General features: G+C 29.7%; 1 protein-coding gene across 1 annotated transcript in view; it reads left to right on the top strand.

The window, feature by feature from the left end:
- The first annotated feature begins 87 nt into the window (after positions 1 to 87).
- The window catches only part of LOC107369002 (uncharacterized), a 28,865-nt gene continuing 3,488 nt past the window's right edge, over positions 88 to 25,464 (top strand). Inside the window, exons 1-2 of the mRNA XM_015936922.3 lie at positions 88 to 1,083; positions 1,598 to 1,656. Coding sequence (XP_015792408.2) covers positions 750 to 1,083; positions 1,598 to 1,656 — 393 coding nt within the window. The 5' untranslated portion in view covers positions 88 to 749. The remainder of the gene's footprint in view (positions 1,084 to 1,597; positions 1,657 to 25,464) is intronic.

Below are 25,464 nucleotides of genomic sequence, written 5' to 3'. Positions count from 1 at the left end.
GTAGATAGATATCGGGTTGGATTGGATTGGATCCAAAGTAACATTAAAAAAGTCAAGGAAAATCCAGAGTTAAAATCATTCTCTTGATTTCATTGGCGCAGGTAAAATTGAGATCTAATGAGAAATCTCTCTTGTCCATTTTTATTCTCCCTCGTTAATCAACTTTAATTCCATCATTTATCATCATTTAATCGTCTTCTCAATTAATCTAGTCTATTCAATTAAACCATCAACCTTTTTTTTGCCAGTGTTTTTAATTGATCAACTGTCCAAGTGCAAGTTAACTGGTAAATGTTAAAACTGGTCAACTCAATTCTTCCATCAATCATAGATTCGTTTTCTCTCTAATTTGGTTAATTTTTTCTTCTTCCTCTTAAATCTTTTTTTTAACCTAATCAACGCTTTAAAGTACTCATCCATGCCATTGAAATTAATTGTATGACCCTTCATCAACTGTCAAACAATCGTCTTGAAAACTGTCTCACATTTTACCCAACTCACAGTAACCCAAAACCCAACAATGAAATGATTTCTCCCATTGATCAACTTTACACATTTTAATATCATCACCAACTTGCCATTTAAACAGCTACAAAAAAAGGATTAACTATTCAACTGATTGTGTTTCCTCACTGACGTCAAAGTTTTCACCTCTCTTTTGGTTTCCTTTTCATTCTGTTTTTTTTGTGGTTTTTTTTCACCAACATTTCCACTCTTTATTTTCACTTTTGTGCTTGACTTGATAAACAATGGAACTGACATCAAAGGCAACAACAACAACAACAACCACGTCAAGTTTTACAATCAAAAATTCTGCAAATAAAAATATTGCCACACCAACAACCACAACATCAACCCCAACCACACCAACCATGAATGAATCAACCTGTGAAAATGATTTACGTAAAAAGCCTCAACTGTTTCACTCGGTCAGCATAATTGTTGAACCAGTTCTAGATGATGATTCAAGTAGCATACCGTTAGTTTTAACTCCCAGTGAGGTTACAACAGGGAACGAGAATACAATAATGCCTTCTGTATCACCAACAAGTCCAGTTCTTGATTACGATGATTTCATATTCGGTAAGCTTTCATCTTATTCCAATTCAACTTGACCCTCACCTTGACTTTCAAATTTTACAAATTTCTTCATAAAGATTAGTCGAAAGGTCATTTTAAAATTCAATGTTGAAATTCATCAATTCTGACAAAATAATTTCTTTAAATTTTAAATTGAAAGTTGAATTTTTTTAGATGGATTATTCATTTAGAATATTCAATGAACTGATAATTTTCCTGCTGAAAAGCAAGATAAAAGGACGGTCAAATTTTCGAATTTTCTTGAGAAAAGAATAAATTTTCAATTTTTCATTCTTGACTTTTTTTGAGAAATTGAAAAATTTCAATGAACTTGAACCTGAAATATGTTTTCAATCTCATTTGTTTTACATTTCAATGTAAATAAAATCCAAAAATTGGTGCATTTACCTGAAAATTAACCCAAAATTTTCTTTCCTCTTTCACCTTTTTCATGGCCAATGACCCTGAAATGGACTTGATCATGAAATTTATAAATAATGATAATGCTGCTGAACAGAATCCGAGAGTCAACGAAAGAAAAGCCAAGAAGAAGATGAAATTGTTCAAGCTTTGATGGTAAGTCTATTTGATACCAATTTACCTAAAATGTCTTGAGACCTTTAATTTAAATTAATTATCATTACAATTGAGTCAACTTTTCCGCTCTAATCTCTCATGTCAATTTGTGATTGATGCAAGAAAATGTGTATAATGATAGTTTTACGATAATTAATGAACTATTCTTGATTACAAATCATTTGCTCGAACATGATGGAAAGCATGATTGATTTGATTCTCAGTTACTTTTTTTTCAGCCAAACTCATTTCAACCCAGAAGTCTATCATATTCTTAGCTCAAGATAAAAGCAAGAAAAAGATTAGAAAAAAATATTCAAATTTCTATTCTTTTCTCACTCCATTGAATATTCATTAAACCTTTTCTCTCCCAATGATTAAACCAATAGAGTTTTGGGTGAAAAAAACAAAACCAAAAACCATTTGTTATAAGCTATGAAACGATAAAAAATTGACTAAACAAGGATAAACTAGAGATTGAACCAAAAGTAAAGTTCTGAACAGAATTTCAAGACTCAGAAAATCTTGATTAAATTATCAGTCGAGGTGAAAATTACACTCAATATTTATCAATAAAAAATTTTGATCGAACTTTTTTCGTGAACAATTTTTTACTCTATTAAAAGGTTCGATTTTGAAAGGAAATCAAGAAATTATCTATCATGAATTTCAATGAAATTCGGTGAAAATTGAGATAGTGAGAGTTCCTTTGAACCCATTTTCTGTCGTCATTGGAAGATTCCTTCTGATTAAATTGCAATAACTTATCGAATGACGAAATATTTCAATCTCTGTTCATCATTTTAACAATTTCATGATAATTGTAAACTGATAACTTATTGATAAAATTTATCTTTAATTGCAAACCAAAGTCTTTCATCATTTGAAAAATCTTATCTTAAAGTAAAACATTTCATAACTGATCGAGTTTCATGTTCACCTACACATTCACCTTTCACCTTAACTTTGTTACTAACATCTAATCATTAATCAAGCCTTCAATAAATGAATACATTTGCAATTTTGTAGAAAAATTTATTTCTTTTTTTCGTATAAATCATGATTAGTAAATAGACTATTTGCATCATTTTACAACTCTTTTCACCCAATGATAAGTTGATGAAAGGCGTTTTTGTGACTTCATCAAGTTAATCAATACATCAAGTAGATTAAGTGAAATCCCTGAGGGAATGAAATGAACCATATCTTTACCCATTGAATGATCAATATTGATCCCAAACAATCCCAATCAGGTGCATCATGATAATTTGCTGGTTAAATCTAATCTTACCTTGATAATCAAGTGTAATCACAACACCCTTTAAGCTTGAATTCAACTTTTCATTTTCCGTCGTTTTTTCTTCTCGTTGATTTGCCTGTTTGACGTAATTACCTTTTTTATCTCATTACGCACTTGTGCATTTAGTAAAAGGTCAACAACAAAAATCTGTTGATTGTTGATTCAATTTGCGTAATGATACTTTCAAGTCTGGTTAAACGAGAAAATGATTCAACTTTTATTTCAATTTCAATTTGCAATGTTTTGCTCAAACTTTTATTTACATTTTTTTTGCTTCTTTTGCCATCATTTTTTATTCCAACTCTACTCAACACAAATAACCAAAGTAACGACTTTAAACAACAAACTTTTTTTCCTGTTTTATTTACTAACCAAGACAATCAAAGCCTTGTAAAGTACTGCTTGTAATGGTTACAGGTTTACATTCACAACAAAATATTACATTTGGTTTTACTTGGTTTTTTTTCATTCATGTTTGGAAACTTTGCTTCCATTTATTTGTATTATCAAAATTTACATTGTAAGCTTTTTGTTGCTTCACAATGAAACAGGTAAAGTTGTCGCTGTTTTAAAGCCGTTTTCATCTTGTTATTTAAATTTCAAAATTTCTCTTTGATAACCTAAGTAGACTAAGCTTAAATCGACAAATTATCGAAATTTTGTGTTGCAATAAATTCTGTTCATTTTTGGATTGGAAAAAAACTTGGATTTGTTCATGAAAAGATTCGAGTTATTAATGCCAGTGAATGCTTGTTGGAAAAACTATTTTCAAGAAAAGAAAACTTGAGCTCAATAATTTTGATCAGATACATTAGTAGCTGTACAACCGTACTTTCAGTCTAGAGTCGAACCATTTAAAGATTATTGGAGGATGAATAAGATTTGAAATTAATCACTTTCAAGTCCGAGTGAACATTGAATTTGTAGGCTTCTAATAACATTGGTCTTTTTGTTTGGCATTAGCTTATTGATGTCTTACAGAGAGTTTAAGCTCATGAGAGGAAGCATGCTTGACTTGGAAGTTTCTATCATTTCTTGAATTAGTTCACAAGAAACTGGTGACTTGTTGAATACTTGATAATTGACGGGAATTTGGGCTGAAATCAAGAGGAACACCTCTGGAAATAATCAATATTCCAAAAATTATCTTCTAACGATTCTTCTAATCATGTTATTCGAGGAACGAAGAGCTTGCATCTTAGCTATTGAAGGGCTCAAGTCTTTTAGGATGAGCTTGAATGGAAAAGATAAATTCTAGAGTTTAGGTTACTTGAGATCGAGTTCTGTTGTAGTTTTATTTGTCAGTAAACATTTGATTTTTGGAATTTTTGATTTTCGTTTGATAATTTTTCCAATCAATTTATACAAGATTGTTATACAATTTTTACCATGAAATTGTAATTTGATTCACAGGTTAACAAAGCTTCTGATTGAGAACAAAATTATTGAAAGAAATGAATCATTTGAGATGAATAAAGTTGATCATTTGATGATAAAGTTTCAATGTAACAACTTTTTTCTTAGCTAAACAATTGAATGAAATTGGAAAATTGATTTGAAAAGTGAACGGATAATGTTTCAGCTTAAACAGATTAATCACTCTGAATTATCCTGTTATTTACAATAGAATTTACTGATTGTTCATTTGCCTTTTCCTTCCTTTCAAAGCTGTTATTGGTAAAGTTTGTTATTCTTTCTGAAATTAATCTGCATCTCAATTTCAATCATGAAATAGTTAACCTCATTTGGTATCTTTGGCAACGGGAAGTGCGTAAATTGAGATGCACATTATCATCATTGATGAACATGGAAAAGAGAGAGAGAGAAAAAAACATTCATTGTATTCAATATTTTACTGAATTCTATTGTAGTACAATAACTAGTCAACCATGTTGCGAGATTATTGTTGAGATTAATGTTGAAAAGTTTCAATTCTGTTTCAGTGAAAAGATGAAACAGGAAATTGAAGTCTTTAAAAACTCACCTTTGGGTGACGCTTGAATAAAATGAATGCATTTCTCTATTTACTTTGAATTGAAATGCTAAATGTTATCCACTGATTAGACTGAACAACTTGAACAATCTCATGTAAAACTCAGCTTGAGACGAAATTTGAATAAAAGCTCGAAGCCATTTAAACTCGTTTTTGTATCAATATCATTTGGCTAGCTTTGATCATTCAAATTAGGAATCAACTTGAAATAAACTTGAATTGCAAACAAAGTAAACCTTTTAATTTGTCAACTTGTTTCACTTTGAAAGTCTTGTTTTCATCAACCTTTTCATTTTCATCTTTTAATCGAAAGTTTTGTGCTTCAATTGCAAACAAATTTTCCCATTTTTTTGCCACTTCTAATTAGTTATGATACAAAAGTTGAAAAGATTGAAGCGAAAAATTCATTTCTGTTGAGCTAAACAAATTGATATAATTAATGATAAACTGATGAGTTTCTATGAATTTACTTTAGCTCCAGGTTTACCCTTTGAGAGACTTTTATATTGAAACTTGAGACTCTTTGAACCCAATTTATATGAACAAAAAACTTATGCTTTTTTATTGCTTTTAAACGCTACTTTCATTTCTTGAAGCAAAATCATCTTCATCACTTAATTGCATTGAACCATTTTAATTGTTGAATTGAACTTTTTTTTATTAAACTCTTCCACTTGACAAAATGTTGAAATCTTTTCAACTCAATAAAGGTTCACTTTTCATTCTGACCAATCTAAACAAAAGCTCATCAATCGAAGCAACTTTAATTGTTTATTTTTCTCTATTTTTTCTTATTCTGGAAGTTTTGATAAATAATTAAAAGCAATTGCATCCATTAGCCATTAATTTGATTTCCAAGTAATTTGCATTATTCTCTTTCCATGAAAATTCAAGTTAATGCAGAGTTGCACTTTTCAATCAATTTGTTTCTTCCACATTTGATCTGAAACTTTTTTTTCTCTATCAACAAAAGCAGTAAAATTGCAGCGAAAATGAAAACAATTTCAAAACTCATGATAACATGGAAAAAGCAAACCTTTCTATTCATTAAATGATGACAATCGAGTTTGCAAATTAATTGAATGTTTTTCGTGTTAATTATTTTCTCATTATCACTTCAAGTTATAACTCATCTTTTGTCTCGCATTTGTAAGTTATGGCAAAAGACGCAAAAAAGCTGGGAAGGAACAAGTTGAAAGTCGTCTTTTTTTGCCTCAAAATGATGAAAATTGAAAGAAGAAAAAATCGAAACAAAATAATCGGAAAACGGAAGCAAAGTTGTTTTTCTCTTTTCGTAAATTCAACTTTACCTGCAACCTTTTTTTTCTCTCCATTCCATTTCTGTCCGTTTTATGATGGAGTGAAAACTGGGAGTTGAATAAGTGGGAGTAATTTCCGTTTTAATTGATATTTTTGGGTTTAAAGGAAGTTGAAGCAATTTTTGTTTATCTAAGCAAAACTGTGTGCTCATGAAAGTACATGATATTAAGCATGAGTTGAATGATAATGGTTAATGGAAAAAAGATTTGACAAAAGATTAACTCGACTTGATAATATCATGATTGTTAATTTTTGCACATTTTCTTTATTCTTGGCTTCCCTTTGATTCATTTTTCTTCTTCTTTACACCAAATGATTGTTCTATTGAATAATTAATGTGACAAAAATACAAATGATGAAAGTTGCGAAAAGAAAAGTTCTCTCTTCGTTATCTAATATCGTTATGAAATTAACTCTTGTTTTTCACTCCCAGACTCTCATTACCAATATTAATCTTCAATTTTACCATTTTCTTATCAACTTTTCTCTTCAACTTGATTCGCTTTTCCCATGATCTTGATTTGCAATTTTAGTCTAATGAATGTTTTCACTGATAAAGTTCTTGTTTATTTTCATTTGTTTATCATTTTTTACTCAACATTTGCAACTTTTTTTTCGTCTTACTTTTCGTTCTCTTGAATGGATTCATTGAGCTATTCATTTGTATTATGCTTGATATGTGCTAGAGTTTTAATGGATGAGAAGTGAACTTTTCTGTGGATCGATAACTCTGAATGTTGTCTCAAACTTTCGAGTCATCTTTAGACTTGATAATGGTTCTCAATAACTCACTGAATGTTGCGGTTTCTGATGATAAAAAAAGGTTACTCAGTTAGTCTTGTTGAATACTCATCATTAATTCAGAACATTTTTTTTAATGAATCTCATTTCAATCTGCTTTTTCTTTCCAATTCAATCTTTCTAATATCAATAGAATCTTTATCGATTTTCTGTATTAATTCAACGGCGAGAATTTTTTGCCAACATTTAAAGCTTTATTTACATTACTATATTTGCTCATCATTGAAAGGTGATTCAATTTCACAATTTAATTAGTTTCAGTTAATCATGTTTAATCTGGAAATGAAATGTTTAACAAAATTTGCAAATTTGATTAAATTTTAAATTCTATAACATTTTATCAACATCTTGAAATTTGCTTCATTGACTTGTTGGAATATGATTTGTTGCGAAAATCTAATTTTGCCAGTTTTCATGGAATCCAATTATTCATGTCAATCGATGTATCGAACTGATGTTTACTTCATTAATCATACAAATTGCTATCTTCTATTGGGTTGTTGACCTTCATGGTTGAACATGAAATGTTTCTGAAAATGTGGGTTATTCGTGATTGCAGTTGAACAGATTAATAATTTTTTATCCTTTCGTTTGCCTTTTCTGTTCAATGAATAGAATGAAAAATTCTGTCCAATGTCAAATGTTTCTTTAAATGAACCATTCGAAGAGAATCGATAATTTAATGTTTGACTAAATTTTTGGTCTTGCACAACATTCACCTGAGAGTCTACTCAATGTTGAGATGAGAAGAAAAAATTGTCTTCAATATTATCTAAATAAATATAATCAAACAATGTGCACATTTTCACCTGTTGACAGAATTTGCTTTATTTACTTTCCATTTCGTTTAGATTCATGATCTATTATTGCTGTTGCTTAGTATTTCATCTCAGGAATCTCATAATAGAAAGTGATAACAATCCATTATTAATAGCAATTCAGAAACTTGAAGCATTTCTCAATCTTTTCCAATGCAGTTTTTCCCATGGAATCCTTTCAATAATCAAAATATTCAGAATTTTCATTTCACTCTTCAAAGAAATTCTACTCTTTTCCATATTCATTGATCAGATGATTCAGAATGTAAAAAATAGATTTTTCAGTCTTCTTGGGTAACTGTTGAATGTTCAATCCCAACTTAGCTTCACCAGTTTGGTTGATTTATTATTAAGTAGACCATAAAGTTTTGCACGGAAATTGCATTTGGAAAAAAATGATATTCTCGATTCAAAATTACTTAATCAATGAAATGATCGAAAATATCCTCAATTGTTTTTCGAGAAAAGTCAAAAATTCGTTTTTCATACAATTTGATTTCTAGGCCAAAATGAGTTTTCGACATCGTTTCGGCTCTCGCCTTTTCGTCCCGAAATGAGATGCTCTATGATCTAAAAAATGAAAGTGAAGTCTGTCTGGTTTTCACCAAAGTGCTTGAAGTGATCGCCAAATGTTACATCAAATATAAAATATTGGTTGTTTTACCTGATTTTATTTATCTGGTGAAAGAAGTTCAAAAGGAAGTGAACCCAATGAGAGCTCAGGAAGCATGCTCAACCAGAATTCATTTTTAACACAAACAGTGCAAATGATTTAGTCTATCAATAGTTTTCACAATAAGCATGAAAATTGAAAGATTGTTACTTTGATTCAATAAAATTTGATAACTTGAATTGTTAACGTTTTAAATTAATTTTCTCGTCCATTTAATTTTCTAGACATTTTGTTATTTGACAAAATATTTCATGATAATATAACATCTCGACTGAATTATTTGCTTTGCATCTTCAAATATCAAATAAACTTTCTCCTTGAATTGTAATATAAAATTTTTTTTTGTCAACTTTCAACTCTTATCCAAAGGAAAAATGAAAAGCAAGAGTTAGTTTGAAACGTTATAAATGTTTGTCCATAATATATTGAAGAGAGTCCAAAACTACAGTCTAATGGCAACATTTTTCATCTCCAGACAAATGTCAATGTCAGATGAACTGGCAAATGAAAATAAAAGCTCAGCAATAACTGTTATCAATAATAATAACTTTTGAATGTTGAACATTTGCAAGAAGCAAACGAAAGAAGAAAAAAAATGTTATAGAAGTTATTAATTTATCGATTTATTATCATGATAAAAAAAGTTCAAGCCGATCCCAGTTTATCCTTCCTGGAATGGCAAGGAAATGAGCAAAAAAAGTACAGACTGAATCAGAATAATTACCATAATAAAAGTGATAAACTTGACCTTTTCTGTTGACCCAAAATGTGGCACAATTTTGTCAATGTGGTTGAGGTTAATAATGATGCCAAAAGTAATCCAATGATGCTTTTGATACAAGAAAACACTTTTTTCGCATTCATTTTCTTTCGATTTTTTTTCCTCTTCTTCACTCCATTTCGATTCAACAAAAGCTGAGCATCTTTTCCACTGAGAATCAGAATAATGATAATGATAGTGTTAGAGTTATGTTCATTTCGATCAACATGAAAATGTTTACAAGAGCTTTTATGAATGTCTTGATCATGAACTTATCTCATGTTGAAACATTGAATATTTAGGTAAACAGAAAGGGAAATAAAATTGAACCAGAAAATTTGATCAGAAAAAGTTGTTTTTTTAGAGAACATTGTTGTCAACTTTTCCAATAATTGTTCAACTCTTTTCATGGTCTAACATGGGTCAATCTAGTTTGGAATTTTTCTTGTATTGATTTTCTGTTGCTTGTTTCCATGTTTCCATTGATGGTAATTATCATCAATTGTTTTCATTCATTAGCTTATGAATTGAAATGAGGATTGTTAATGAAATTGTCTTCTCTTGTTGAGAATCAAATTGTGTTGCTCAATTAGATTGATTGGTTGAGAGAGAAGAGACTGGAATCAAGGACAATTGAAGTGCACAACACATGACCATCAATCCTGAACTCATTCAATTTCTTGTTTGGTCATTACTTTTTCTTCTTCTTCCTTTTTTAATCAACAATCTACCGGAATTGAAGGTTATCCATCATTCAATCTGTTTTCTCGTCTGATTATCATCAATCTTTCATCATTTACTTTCCTCTATTTTTACTCATTGATTAGCTTGTATCACAAATGACATTATTTCACTGTTTGCACAAAATTCCAGTCTCATGACCAATCAATGAACACAAAAAATGCTGACATTGCACTTGCAAATCAACTCATCATTTTGCCTGAAAGGACAGTAAAAAATGATCATTTGGTTGCAAAAAGAATACTTTTTTTCTCTCCAAAATTTCATTGCCTGTTGCATGGCGATAATTTTATCCCTAATTTGAGTCAATCTGTTTCACTTTTATTTACAGAAATTTGTTTTTTCCAGTAAATATCGCATAATCACGTTCAACTGAACATCAGGAAAAAGCGAAAAACAAATTGGTAAAATTGTTTGGTGAGAATGAGCTTTCAAGGTGAAAATAGTAATGAAAAGATGCTCTTTGTTGTTTCACTTTGCTTATAAATAGATTTTCTTGAATGTTCAGCTTGCTCATGAAAAACAATAAAAGGTGAATAAAAGGTAAAAGATTAAATGGTAAAAAAAGTTGGCCCAAAAGATAACCTTGATAACCCATAAATTAACTTGGAGCTTCTCACCTGATGATGATAATCACCTTTGTATGGAAATGCAAGGTTAATTCATCAACTTTATCAAGTTAAAAGTAAACTTCTGAGGAAAATCATGGTTGGCAGGTAAATTTAGAACAAGATTGGATGGAAAACAATGTTAATGATGAAATGAAATTGAAATGGTTCACTTATTTGTGAGCAATGAGATTAAATTGGAAATATTTTTACCTTTTGTTAATCATGAAACTTGAAATTGTTTTGCAGAGAGAAAATGATTTCTCGTTTTTTTCTATTGAAATTAAAGTCTGAGTATTTGCCATGAAAAATTCATTTGTTTTCATAATCATTTCATGGTGCAACAAGAATCACAAAATTCATTTTTTGCCATTTATCGATCAATAGGTTCAGATGATGATGATTGTTTAAGTAATGATTCTTATGTAATAATGATTATTATGGCGATGAATAGTTTTCAAGTAAACATTTTCTCAGTTTCATTTCATAAATAAATCAACTTTTCAATATTTTCCATTCAATTGATTTTCGCTTTTAAATTGTTTCCAACTTGGAAATTTGTTTAAATGTTTAAAATTTTGATTCATCTTTTCGCATTCAAATGAACAACTTTATTTAGAACTCGTATTTCTCAATAAATGAAGTAAAGGTTAAATGTGACGCCAATCATGAATTTCAATATTCTTTCAAATTCGTGGTTTCATATTTCAAAGTTGGCTTCTGAATGAGAATGAAAATAAACTTTTTAAATGTAAACTTCCAGAAAATTATCGATTCTTTTCTTCCGTTCCAACTTCAACTGTTCATTTGCTGCTAACATTTCATTAGAAAATTCAAAATTTATGAAAACTTGAAAATTTCGACTTCTTTGATCATAAGAAGTTTTTGTGCGAATATGATTTTTGAACAAAAACATTTCGAAAAATTGTGAAAATGAATTTCGAATAGAATTTTCAAATTTTCTTTTAATTCAGTGTCAAGTTTTCTTGTCTGTTATCTTAGTTATCATCAGAATTTTGTTGCAGAATTTTGGTTAATTTGGGTTTCGTCACCATGACTTGAGTAAACATTTATTTTCTGGTTCATTATGCAAAACTTGATTGATGTCAGTTTTGGATTTGCTTAGCTTGCGTCCAATTTCGTGATGTTTTCTCGTTCAAGTTGCTATGATTTTTCCATTTCTCATGCAATTAAACAAGCTCAATTGACATTTAAATGAAAAGAGGCAAAACCCGAGACTATCCTTCAACAATGGAAAAGTGAAAATGAAAAGCATTAAAACATTTTTCTTGAAACATGCAGGGTAGAGAGATAGAGAGAAAAGCAAAAAAGTTGAAATTTCCTCCCTGTTATTTGATATACAATTATTCATTATACAATCATCATGGAAACATGAATAAAGAAATTTACTTTTTTTCCAAGTTCTACATTTCCATCTTCATTTGGTTTACCAATCTGCAAAAGCTTTCCTTTTCTTCCCATTTCGTGGCCATGACAGTTAACCCAATCTGGTTTTCATCTTTACATGTCATTCCTTATCATATCGTGTTAATCATCACTTAACATTGAGTTTTTTTCCATTACTTTTTTTTCATTTGTTTCATTTGAAAATCGCTTTTGTCTAATCATGTGAAGTATTGAACAACAAAAGGCAAAATGTTTCAATTGATCAATAAATTTTGTGCTCATCGATGGACCTTTAGTTTCCAATCAAATGTCGAGACTAATAGTTTCAGTCTCTTTGGAGGTTATTAAAGAGCAAGATTTAAAATGAAAAGAACAGAAGAAAAAATCAGCAAAGTTCCAAGGATGAGAATCAGATAATGGTTATGATGAAGGAGGAAAAAGTAATATAAAGTGTGACATAACAGTAAACAGTAAAAAAGGTTGATATTGATCCATATATTTCAACAGTTTATGGTTCGAGTTTATTTTTAGGTTAAGTTTATACTTTTTTGCTCTCTGTTGCCAGATTATATTGTGATAAAGGTTAAGAAATTGTTGAGATGATATCAGAAGATATTAGTTGAATGATCACATTTACCTGATTTATCTATCCAATCCTTTATTACATTTCCTTCTCACTTTTCATTCAATACTTCATTTGCTCTACAATAATTGCGATTTTTTCTTACTTTCCAATTCTTTTCATGATGCAATTAGTTTCGATTCTTTTTCTTGCCAATGATTGATGCTCAATGTCCATGTGAAACGGCGGATACAACATTTGAACAGTTGAATGAAACGAACATTTTGATGCAAAAAACTTTACAATTGAATCTTTTCTTTTTTGCAAATCAATCAAGTTTCCTTTTATTTAGAATTGAAAAGTTTTAAATTGATAAATTTTCTCTTATCATTTTACAACAATTTTTCACTTTGATTCCCTGCCATCATTATCATGTTTATCGTGTTTGATATAAATAGATATTTTTCATTCCAAGTCTGATAAATGGTCTGAAAATTTGTAAATGTCAACGAATAAAAGGGAAAAATTGTTATTCGAAAAATCTTGAAGAATGTGGAAATTAAATGATAAAGTATCAGTTTCATCACATTTTTCAACTCTGTATTGGAACTTTATTCAGTTTGGAATTTTGTTTTCATTCAACTTTTCATTCTCATGCAAAATTGTAGCCATTCTGTAGCTTCTTCAGTAATTTATAAAAGTTTGAAGTAATAACATGGCTTATCAAAGGCTTTGACTTCTGAAGATCGACTTTTTTAATATCTTCGTTTGGTCCTTACTTTATCTGCTTCCGATTGTTCAATGAACTGATAATGACTGCTGTTCAAACATTTCTTATTATTATGATTTCGAGGTTAACCAATTATTCGTAATTGAAGAAGTCGAGCTTTCAAAACATTGTTCAATCTAGCAAAGCTAAGCTACGAATAATTGTTCAGTTTTTCAAAAAAATTGACTTTCGATTAAATAGAAATTTTTGCATTCCAATCTTGAGCAGAAGTCGTGAAAATAACAGCGAATTGGCTTTTCCTCGAGTGTGGTTTTGAGTTGGATTTAAGCTGAGTTGATTGTTCATTTGATTTTTCTCGTTTAATATGTTTCGACCAAAAAAAGATTTATGATGATATCTTGATATGTTATTCAAGTGATTAAGAAAATCGAAAATTTTACTCATTAATTTCGTAAAAATGGTTCTCGTGATTGCACTGAAGGTTGGAATCTCCAACTCTGATTACTTCTCGAAATGCTTTTACTGTTTACTTTGTCCAATGCTCTTGAGTTAACTTGATTTCCTGCGTAATTTTGTGTTACTAAATTGAGCTCAAAATGAGCGAATTGTAAACCCTGATAACGAAAAATAACGGCCAATAAACTATTGAAAGGTTATTTTCAAGGTAATTCTACCTTTGCGAGTTTACAGTTTACATGCAATATGAAACTGATCGTGATCATTATTTCTTTATTTTCCTGTTTCTTTCCCATGTTTGACGTCAATTTTCGTTGGTTGATCAATTTAATATCATATTGACTGGGCAAGAGTTAAATGACAGTTGATTGTAATGATAAACAAGAAACAACCCGAAACCCCAAAAGAAAAGCTATTGAAACGCAATCGTCTAAACATTTTTTATGAGTTTTACGTGTTATCGTGAATAAACAGATGAAAAACAATTCTGTATTGACATTGAAATTGTCAGTTCAAGTTTAACATTGACTGTTGACTTAATTGATAAAATAAATAAGAGAAAAGTTGAAACGAAGGAAAAAAATGAAAAAAATTGCAATCATTGAATCAGTTGTTTAATTCATGTTAAATTAGCAGGAAAAACATTTCAATTTTGATCAACAAATTTCGTAATTTAAACTTTTCGCCAAAATATGAAGATTGTTGATGTTTCCTGATGAGTTAAACCAGATTGAATCTTGATTAATCTTGTTACTTTTGTTCCATTTTTGGTTCTTTCTTTTTCTGTTTACCATCAAAGATAACTCAGAATGAATCCAATCAGCTCATGTTTACTTTGAACATAATTATAATTGCAAACAATTGAAATTTTGGGTTCATTTTGTTGAGTGATGAATCGCTACTCATAACCAATGTAAACATTTTCAATGTTGAAATAAACTCTACATTAAAAGGTTGACTTTGAAAGTTCTTCTCATTAAACAGATTCATTACTTTTCCAAATCAATTTCAATCATTTTCCATTTTCCATGAAAAATGTTTTTTCCTTTCAACAAAAGTTATCAATATTGTTATCAATAACCTCGGGGTTAAAGACGACTTTGAATCAACTCTAAAAGTACAAAACAGAAGTGAAAATGAATCGAAATTTTTATCTGTCAAAATGTAAACCATGAAAACTATGAATCATGTGCAATCTTGTTTGATCGCTCGAACTTGAACTTTTTCTTTTGCTCTGTTTTTCTCTCGACTTTTCTTTTTTCCAGATAAAATCTTGGAAACTGAATGAAATTTTTTGCAGTTTCTTGCATTTCTTTGTTTTCTACTCTACCTTTCATCTTTTGCTGCTCTTGGAATCAATGGGATTGAGATTTTGAGCTTTTCCTTTTGCAACGATTTTTGTCATTTTCTGAGTGAATCTGATTCCATGAAGAGTTTGTAAAAAGATTGTTTAAATTGATTTTACTCTTGAGAATCATTTGTTGTAGGATTGGAAAAATGATTGAAGCAAAAGTTTCTCCACTTTCATGAAACTTAGATTTGCTTCCATTATTTATGTTCAACAATGAAGACGCAATCATCTGAATTGTAAAGGAATTGAAAAAAAATTGCTCCAAAAGCTTTGATCGGAAATAAACTGACCATTAAGATTACATAAATAACTTGAATTACTTTCAACTTAAAGACTATATTTGTTTGAATCAACAGGAAAAGTTCAAGTTGAACTTGAATTTGTTGGTAAATTAAATTTCTAACAACATTTTCTAATTAAATTTCGACAATTGTGATCATCTAGCATTCGAGTTTCTGGTTTTGATAAGCTTTTTTTTCTTGTCCAACACTGTTTATCATTCAACGCTTTGTCTGAATTATCTTTACGTTTCAAGAATAAACTCAGTATTGGTGATTGATTTGAGATGAATTCATCCTTGAATATTCCAATTTTCTCAACACAAAGCAGAGAAAATTGAAAGTGTTCATCAAATTTTATCCCAACTGTGAATCTGAAGAATCACACGAGCTTTTGTAAACATAACCAATCAGTTGTCAAAACTAATCTGATGCAATTAGCTTGAGAAACAAAACACTGGAAATGTCAAAGAGCGATGTAAATTTGAACGTGAAATTGGCACAAATCTTGATGTTAAAAGCTCACATCGAACAGTCAGTTTGAATGAAAAGCATCAAGATAAAGTGATAAAAAGGCTTATGTCTTCTGTTTTTCATCTCCTAAATGTTGATCCATTGATATGAAAGTGAAGCGTGTTAAATATCAAGTGGCCTTATAAGTCTTTGGTCTTTTATTATATTAGTTTATGAAAAAAAATTCATTGCTTTGGTTCCAAAAACAATTGCTAACATGAAGATCCAATTTCTCGGTCATTTGAGTTCAAGATTGTTGACAAAAAGCAACTCAACAGCAAACCAAAGTTTTTATCGTAAATCAAATTAAATCAAGCGTCGTTGAGTTGAAAAATTCAAGAATTTTCGCAGAGAGTTTCTAAACTTTAGCATAACAAACGTGCTTACAAGCGAGCTATTGGCCGTTCACCATTTTTCAAGGCATTTGACTGTCCTGACTGGTTGTCAGCAGATAAATGATACTTCGGAATGATCGATAATTAGGAGCTCTCAAAACAAAATGCAGACAGAAAACGCAATAAGAACATTACATTGAGTACAATGTGGAATCAATGGCTCTAGTAAACAAAGTAAATTGGAAAGAAGTATGAGTTTGATGAACTGTTCAAAGTCAAGGTAATCGAAGAAAAAGGGGAAAACCAGAAGACTATAATGAACGAGACGGGAGGACGGAGAATGCTTAACGGAGGACATTAAAAACTTTCGATTCTTTTAGCACATTTCAAAAACCATAAACAATGATTTTCGGTAAAAACCGAAATTTTTCGACGAAGGATTTTGACACCTTTATTCATCGATGCAAACTATTGAAATGACTTTTTCTTTCAATTATCGTGACAATATCTTTTCAAATCAAATCTTTTCCACATGAAAATTCATCTCAATCCTTTTCATCTCTCTATTAAATGGTCGACCATGATAGACGTCATGATAAATGATGGAATTGACGCAGTTCTATTTTTATATGTTGATCAGTAATTATTTGTTTTCCTTTGGAATAAGTAAATAAATTTGCAAATGAACTATTCGATCAATATTGATGCACCGTGAATGATATCAATACTGATATGAGTTGAAATACCATGGTATTGGTATTAATAGAAGAAGAAATAATAACATTTCTAATGATGTCTAGCGTTTCCCATTGTTTATCTTCAATTATCTTGCATCATGCAAATATCCTTTAATCTAATGATTGTTGCACGATTATCGTCTGCATTGTTGATTGATTTCTGCTTATCACTAAACTTTAAAGTTAATAGTTAACCATCAGTTTAACTATTGTATTTATATCATTATCATTATCATCAACTATTATTATAAACTGTTTACACAACTTTGAGAATAACTTTTCTCTTCATATTTCTCTATGGATTTTTGCTTTTCAATAGCATAAATAGTAAATTATAATTTTCCATTTTTCTCTCAACACCGACAAATATTGTTTTCCAACATTCAATATCATGTTACACTGTAATTTAATGATAACAATTGTATTCACTCTTTAATAATAGATGATAATTTGTGCCAGAAAATGTTGAATATAAATGAATTGCCAGCGCAAAATTGATGCAATCATTTATCCTCTCCTTTCACTCCCAATGATAATCTCTATTGTTTACAGGTTAACATGAATGTTAATACCTGTTATTGGTGTACTTTTCATCAATTGTTTAGTTGATTGTCAATGCGTTGGATTAACGTCAACATAATCAATCAATATGGAAATGGTGAAACTTAGCATGAGAAATGAGATTGCAATCAATTTGACAGAACAAATCTCATGAATAAACATCTGGAATTAATATCACAAGAAAAATTGAATCGCAAAAAGAATTAAAATTAAATTGAAAAACATATTCCAACAACAATGAAGTTTGGTTCATTTGAAATCGCATAATTGCAAGTTTTGAGATAATGAAGCAACCTGAAAAATCGAAAGACAACGACTTTCATGAAATATCAAGAAACTCGAAAAGAACTTTTTTGCAAAAAAACTTTCCAATTTTTGTCTTTTTGAATCAGCATCGAAAAGGAAAATTTCAGAGTTTCTATGAAAATCCAAAGGCTTTTACCAGAAATCTTATAAACTTTTCGCCAAACCAGATTGGATTTTCCTTATTATTTCTAATGATTCGAGTGAAGTATCGCAACTCGAGCCTCTGGTCATATTTCACTCTTCAATCTGTTAACATAATTCTGAAGAATTTCGAGTTTTGAAGAAAATTTAGAATCATGAAATTGGATTGAAGAACTGAATAGTCTTTGGCTATTATCTGGTTGGACTTTTTGCTTTTCCATGTTTGACGTTTCGTGACTTGAAAATTTGATTGAAAACCAAAGTCAAATGACAATTGAAATTTGATTTTTGGGCGGTATTTCATGATGAAAGTTTCACGAAGCTTTGAAAGTTTATGAAAACTGACTAAACTTTCGTGAAGCAAAAATGATGAACAAAACTGTTTCTTTTTTGCTCTTCTCAATTGTATTAATTTATCAAAAAATTGGTTAAAGACAAAAGCAAAGGAATGGAAATAAAATGTTTAAATATCATTTCAGAAGAGCATTTCATTTGGAAGAGAAAGGGTTAATTTAACAGACAATTAATCACATTGAGTATACATAATGATTATAATTGAACAATTATTCCATTTTATTCTTAATATTCTATTCTTGTTTCAATTAGAATCTTTTTTTTCTCTATTCGACATTTTCTTCTTTTCTATTTTCGTTTTTTCTCTCTCTTCTTTCATCGTTAATAGCTCTTGATAAAACACTCTAATAATAATATAGATGAAAATGTCTCTTATAATAAAAACAGGTAAACTTGTCATTAACTTTACTCTTTTCTCTGTCGACATTTTCTTGCCTTTCTCTTTGTTTGCTTTCTGTTATTATATTACAAATTGAATTCTGATGCGAAAACGCAAGTTTACTTTTGATGTGATTCATGACTCAACTTGTTAATCAATTGCCAGGGTTAATTACAGTCTTATTAATGATTTTGTTTCACCATTATCAACATCCATTGTTACGTCAATACTTATAACGTCATTCTTATTGTAATAATAGTAAAATCTGTCTCTCAATTATCTCTTTCTTATCATCAGTTCATCTTCTGAATTTTCTGTATCAACTTCGAATTTCGAAAATTCAAGTTCTTCTGATTTGTATTTTGATGTTTCATTTGCTTAACCTTTTGATTATGAATCAGATAAGAATGAAACTTTGTTATTGTTTGCTTCATTATGATTGGAAATTATCGAAAGATGAAAACCAGAAAAGGGTTGAAGATAAATTTTTATATTCTTTTCATCTTTTCATCAGTATCATCATAATCATGATTCTCTTGTTTCATCTTCAATTGAATTTGAAATCTCATGGGTCATGTTGATGAAAGATTCAAGTTTCTGTTGTTTTATTTTCTCTTTTCAAGTTTCAATCAACCCAGGAAAAGACCGTAAAATGAAGGAATAAAAGAAAATTTTAATCTTTTTTTCTTTTCGCTGAAATGAGCCTGAGAAATGAAACTTTCTCCATGAAACTCTATTTTCCAAACTGTATTATCCATGGAAGATAAAGAATTGAGATAACTAAAGACAAGTCTAGATAATATTTTGATACTTTGTTTTTTGGTCAACATTTTCTTTACCATTTTCAATGCTCTAAGTTTTACTTTTACCAGAAAACGAAAAAACAAGAAAAGTTCTTAACAAGTTTCCTTCAGTTTTACCTTCAATTTGAAAAACTCTCGTTATATTGCGATTAACTTTATGGTTTATTTAGTTGATCCAATTGAACCTCACTGTTTGTTCATGTAACAACTCGAGCACAATTGAAGTAAACAAGAAGAAGAAAAGTATTGATGGAATCGTCATGAAGATTCACCAAAACCTGTAGCTGATGAACTCAACTGGTAAAAAGCAATATCTCTTCAACTGAAACAAGAACATTTGGTCCAATTGAAGAGGAATTTTCTCTTTCAAACCTTTCCAACTTGTTGAATATCAACTGATTGTCGTCTAAGTTGATTAATCATGAAATGTCAAAAAACAATTATCTGAAAAGATTTATGAGTTTCAATTCATTTCTATCCAAAATCAATAGCAATTGAAAATGAGATCAACATTCTTCCCATCTTTCACCCTTCAAATACCTTTATCTTTTCATTTACTTTTAACTTTTCTTCCAAAGGTAAAATCCAAATATCCATTTTCTCGATAAGTTTATCAATTATCATGAAACAAGATTGATCAGAATTTTGTGGAAAGAATTTGAGAAATGAAGAAAAAGACAAAAATGGAAAACAATTTTATACTTTGTCCTGATTCAGGTCATATTCAGGCAAATGCCATCAATCACTCGAAATTATTGTAAAGATGAAATCTTATCACCTTATCATTGTAATCTTTGGTAATGACTGATGAGCATCAGCTTGTTTCCTTTGCTTTTGTCAGCATTTTCATGCAATAAAATCAATCGTCAGATGCAATTGACAATTGAACTTTTCTTTTTCTTCTTCTTCTCATCAAAATTGTCATCAATTTTCATCACTTTTTTTCCCTTTCCTTTAACCTGAAAATTGATTCTTTAAATGTTCATGTTTACTGACGAAGCTGCATGAAACTATCATTAGCATGATAATTATATTGAAAGTTGGTTACACAATTCTCTCATTCTTATTCCTAAATACTTTCATCGTCATCATCATTACTTCTTGTTATTAACTGAACATAATTAGCTTTTCTTTCGTTATTTAATCTTCTCTTCGTCCTTGGTTAAGAACAAAAAAAGTTTATTTTTAATCATCATTCATTTTCTATTCTTAATTTAATCATCTTTGATTGCTTCCTAATCATAATTATCATGATTGCCAATCTTTAATGATTAACTCAATTAACGTAATTTGTGTAAAAGCCAATTGCCCAGCAAAAATGAATGGAAACGCAAAACTTGCAAATTGATTGGATTAGCGTAAAGTAAATGGTAAAAATACAAATCAAACAATGAAATTAATCAAAAGTCAAGTACAATTATCTGAATGGCAAATTGTCCAAATTGATTGTTCGACGAAATGATTGTCGACTCATCTTGATACGTGATTTAATCAACTCTTTTCGTTCAAAGGAAAAACTTTGATTGGAACAAGAAAGTTTCGAATTTTGCTACGAATTTCATCGACACATTTTTCTTCATTTTTTTGCTGCTTATTGAATTTTGTTAAGGAAAGTCGCCTTTAGTTTATCAGTGTTGAATTCAATATTGAAAATGAAAAGAATTGAAGGAAAAAATTAATTTCAATTGAAATTCATTTTCATTTCCTTTCACTTTTAACCCTTTGTTGAGGCAAACTTTGAACTTGATATTAGTTTCACATTAAACTAATAATTTGTATTATATATCTTCTCATGGGAGTGAAATTGAAAGGGAATCAACACAGAAAGTGAAATGCATTGTCAAGCCTTTTGATTTGAATGTCAGTTTGAAAAGGGAATTTTTAAGAATTGAAATAAGAGAGAAAAAAGTATAAAGTTCTATAGAATTTTTTGTTGAAAATGTTTGGGTTTACATTTCAATGAATTGAATATCATTTTCGAATGTAAAATGATGAAGAAAAAGATTCGAAATTCATTTCGAAATTCTGTTAAAACTCAACCAGAGCCGAACTTAACCAGAAAGTAAATTCACTAATTTTGAAGCAATAAAAAAATCTTGATTGAATCGAAAATGTTGGAGCAAAAACTGACAAAAGTCGTTAAGTCGAAAAGAATATTTTTCCATGTTGATGATAAAAGAAACTCCCAGTAAATTCGCCAATTGATTCGAAGTTCTAGAAGTGTTTATCCAATTCTTATCGATGTAAACGTTTATTCATTTTCACACTCAACTTGGAACAAGAATTGTGTTCTTTGAGAAATTTTTCATTGATTCGATTATCAGACTTTTTCTGGTTTGACTGTGAACAGTTCAATTCACACCTAAATTTATGCACTCGATTTGCATGGAAAAGTCATTTTTTCCCATTTTCTCATTCGTTTCACCATGAAATTGATGAATCTTCGTAAATAATTAAATCGCATTTTAAAATGTTCTTCATATCAATTTCATCGTTCAATTTTCTCAGTCAATATTAATCAAATGTTCACTTGGATAAACATTGAGATATTTCTTGTTCGTTCAAAGCGAATACTCTGAATGCCATCAGCTTTTCTTTGTTTTCCTGTAATTCAATAGTTTGTTTTTTTCTTCACTTTATTTTTGAACCATTTTATTAGCATAACAATAGTCATAAATCTGCTCTTCATGTAACACCATTATTTCTTGAATCTTCACCATGAGTTATCATTTGAATGAACCTGAGTTTGATCAGAATATTATTTACTCAAGAAATTTTTTGCTTTTCTTTTTTTCTCTTATTCTCTGCTCATCTTTCTTATCAACTTTCTGCTTGAATTATCATTGAAATGTAATGATTAACTTTCAACTTTACACCGTTTAGTTTCAATTGAATCATGATGAGATGTAATGATGAATGGAGCAAAAAAAGCTCTCAGAATTTTTGTTCCTTGTTTATCAACTTTTCAAAATTTCACATTTTGCTTATTCTTTGCTCTTGAAATCAATAATTTCACTTTGATTGATGAATTCCTTGCACAACAAAACTCTCGCTTTTGTCTTCCTCACAGTTTGTATAAGTCGATCCCTTCAGCTTTTCCTCATTTCCATTGCCTTTCCTCTTCAATGCGCACATAAAGTCAACTCTTAATTGCGAGTTCTGTCTTTGTCTCCACGATTAACTATTCAGAGATAATATCATGCATTTATTGTTAGAATCTGAATTCGGAAGTCAACTCACTTTGAAGTTTTCTGGTTCAAGACTAAACAAGAAAGGAGTTTTGCAGTGATTTTGTGGGCAAAAGCTCTTAATTGTTGAAAGGTTTGAATGTTTGTTCAATGTTGACCATTTGATTGCAAGTAAAGAACATGTTTTGAAACTGAAATTCGGTCAATGGTGAAAAATCGCCTTTCTTGCCTGTTGAATGGAAAATTAGGAAATAAAGAATTTTATTTCAAAGTAAAAGTTGATTTTATTCTGGATTATGAGTTATCTATTAGTCTTATGATTGATATGATTTGACTTCGTGATGCTCTGTAGCTTTGGTATTTTCATAGTCACACTTAGGATCAAAGGATTGAAATGAATTTTGCATCAACATTCACCAGACTCTTTCATGACTGAAAGATGCTGCAACAGATAAATCATCAACTTGTTATTGACCAACTGTCACTAATAATTAATAAATTGATCGATAAAATGATTACATTTAAATTGTAATGATTTGTGTGAAAACAGGATAAAAAAGGCTTACATTTCCATCAATGTTTTCATTGCAATTTTTTCTTTTCCTTTCATATTTACTTCATGATAAATGTAATATTTCAATATTCACTCATGTAAGAAACTTAGATAATCACCGAGATTGGACAAATGATTGAATGAAATGAGCCTTGAAAAAGTTGATCATTTCATTTGATTTATGAGCTAATTTCATTACATTAGCAAATAAGACGCTGTTTTACATTACTTTTAGCTTTACAATTTCAAAGCCATTTAGAAAAGAAAAATTCAAATTTAGTAAAAATCGATTGAAAAACTTCCAAATTGACATTAATAGCTCGATAATTCATGGAATTACATTCACTAATTTTCCGTCAATTTTAAGAGATTCAATGAAAAAAACTTTTCAAAGCAACACTGAAAAGAATCGATTCAAAATGATCTTAAATCATAACTTCCAACCTTAATCAGAAGACAGAACTTAGACTTGAAGGACTTGCAAAAGTCTCCGGATTTGATCATTGACTAAGTTCGAGTTTTTTGGAGTTTTTTTCATCGAAAAAATGAAAGCTTAAGTTGAGTAAAAATTGAGGTTCATTTTTTATCTTAAATTTAAACCCAATTTTTCATACTTGGCCAATCAATATGTTTACGCTTGAATCATCATTTCCAAGTTTCATTTATTGAAACAAATTAGTCAATGTCAATATTTTATCGACAACTTAATCGATTATTGTGTGCTCAAGTTTCCCTGTAATTAGCTTTTTCTGGCTTCTTTTTGATATTTTTATTCACTTATGAACAAAAGGATAAAAGGTTCTCTCTATTAACCAAATATAATGAATAATAGGAAGATAAAGATGCAGATGAGATACAGAGTAGCATCGAGCAAGATTGAGTGCAAAAAAGTACAAAAAAAGACCTAATCGGTTGACATGGGAAACATTTTTCAAGACAAAACTTTTTTTCTTCCTGGTAATCTCATTCATCTTATCAACATCATCTTGCAACCAACGAGTGATACAATTATCAAGCTCATTATCATCGTTATAGCATTAGAAGCATGTTCATCTTGAACAATCCTTGATGTTGATTGCTTTTGATGAATTAATCTTTTACCAAACGAAATAATTTTACAACTTAACTTCAAGTGTTGAACTTAACCTGGAAAATGCAATTTAAAAAGATATTGAAAAGGCGATTGAAAAGGTTTGATAAATTTGCAAATTTCGTTTAATCTCGTAAAGTTGAGTTCATGTTGATCATGTAACCATGGCTAAAGAATATAAAAATGAGCTGAAATTGCAAATTTTGCTCTTCATTTTTTTTTTATTCTTTTCTTTTTTCATTGTAATTTTGTCTGTTAATAAGCAATCGATTGGACATATTATCTGTTTACCAAGCAATATGTAATGTTAATGTTGAATTAGTTGATGTTGTTTTTGTTATTAATATCAGGATTGCCTTTGACAAACTATGAGAAGCACAGAAAATAGGAAAATATTAAGCGAGTTAAGAGTCTAATCAATAGTATTAAGCTCTTTGCTTCAGAAGATGTCTTTTCTGCTCAATAAGCAAATGTAAAAAATAGTTTTCAACGTTTTCGTTTTGCCTTTTTTTTCGTTTACTTTTTCAACTTTGCACGAACTGTTTGTCGCTTTTTCCTTGCTGCATTTCATTTACATTCAGAGTCTTGGTTCTTGGTTTACATTGTATTTGTTGAAAAATAAACTCATGTTTTTCAGTTTGTTTTGTTGTCAACCTTTAAGTTGAACAAAAAATATCGATTAGTGAATTTACTTTTCAATCAATTATTCGCTTCTCTTTTGCTTGTTCAGTGTCACTCATTGATAGGTTAATGTTGCCAAGAATAATGATGATGATGATGATGATTGTGAAGGACTTAAAGGTTAAGGTTGGGATTGGGAAGGATAAATGTGTTTGGATTGAAATGGATCGATTGGAAGCTTGCAACTTCGATCGGGATTCATCATTGAACTGGGTTCCTCTATTGAAGGTAAACATTTATCTAGATTAAAATGTTGTTTAAAAATTGTTGCCATCAGCATTGGATTCAATGTTAAACTGGGAATCCTTTTCAACATTTTCTCTACTTTTCTTTATTCGTTGCTTTATATTTTTTGTCATTAAACAATGG

The sequence above is a fragment of the Tetranychus urticae genome, chromosome 2 (assembly GCF_039701765.1).
Source record: "Tetranychus urticae isolate SD_2017Ah chromosome 2, NJAU_TeUrti_SD_1.0, whole genome shotgun sequence".
In the NCBI taxonomy this organism is placed as follows: Eukaryota; Metazoa; Arthropoda; class Arachnida; order Trombidiformes; family Tetranychidae; genus Tetranychus; species Tetranychus urticae.
This window is presented reverse-complemented; position numbering and strand designations above follow the sequence as displayed.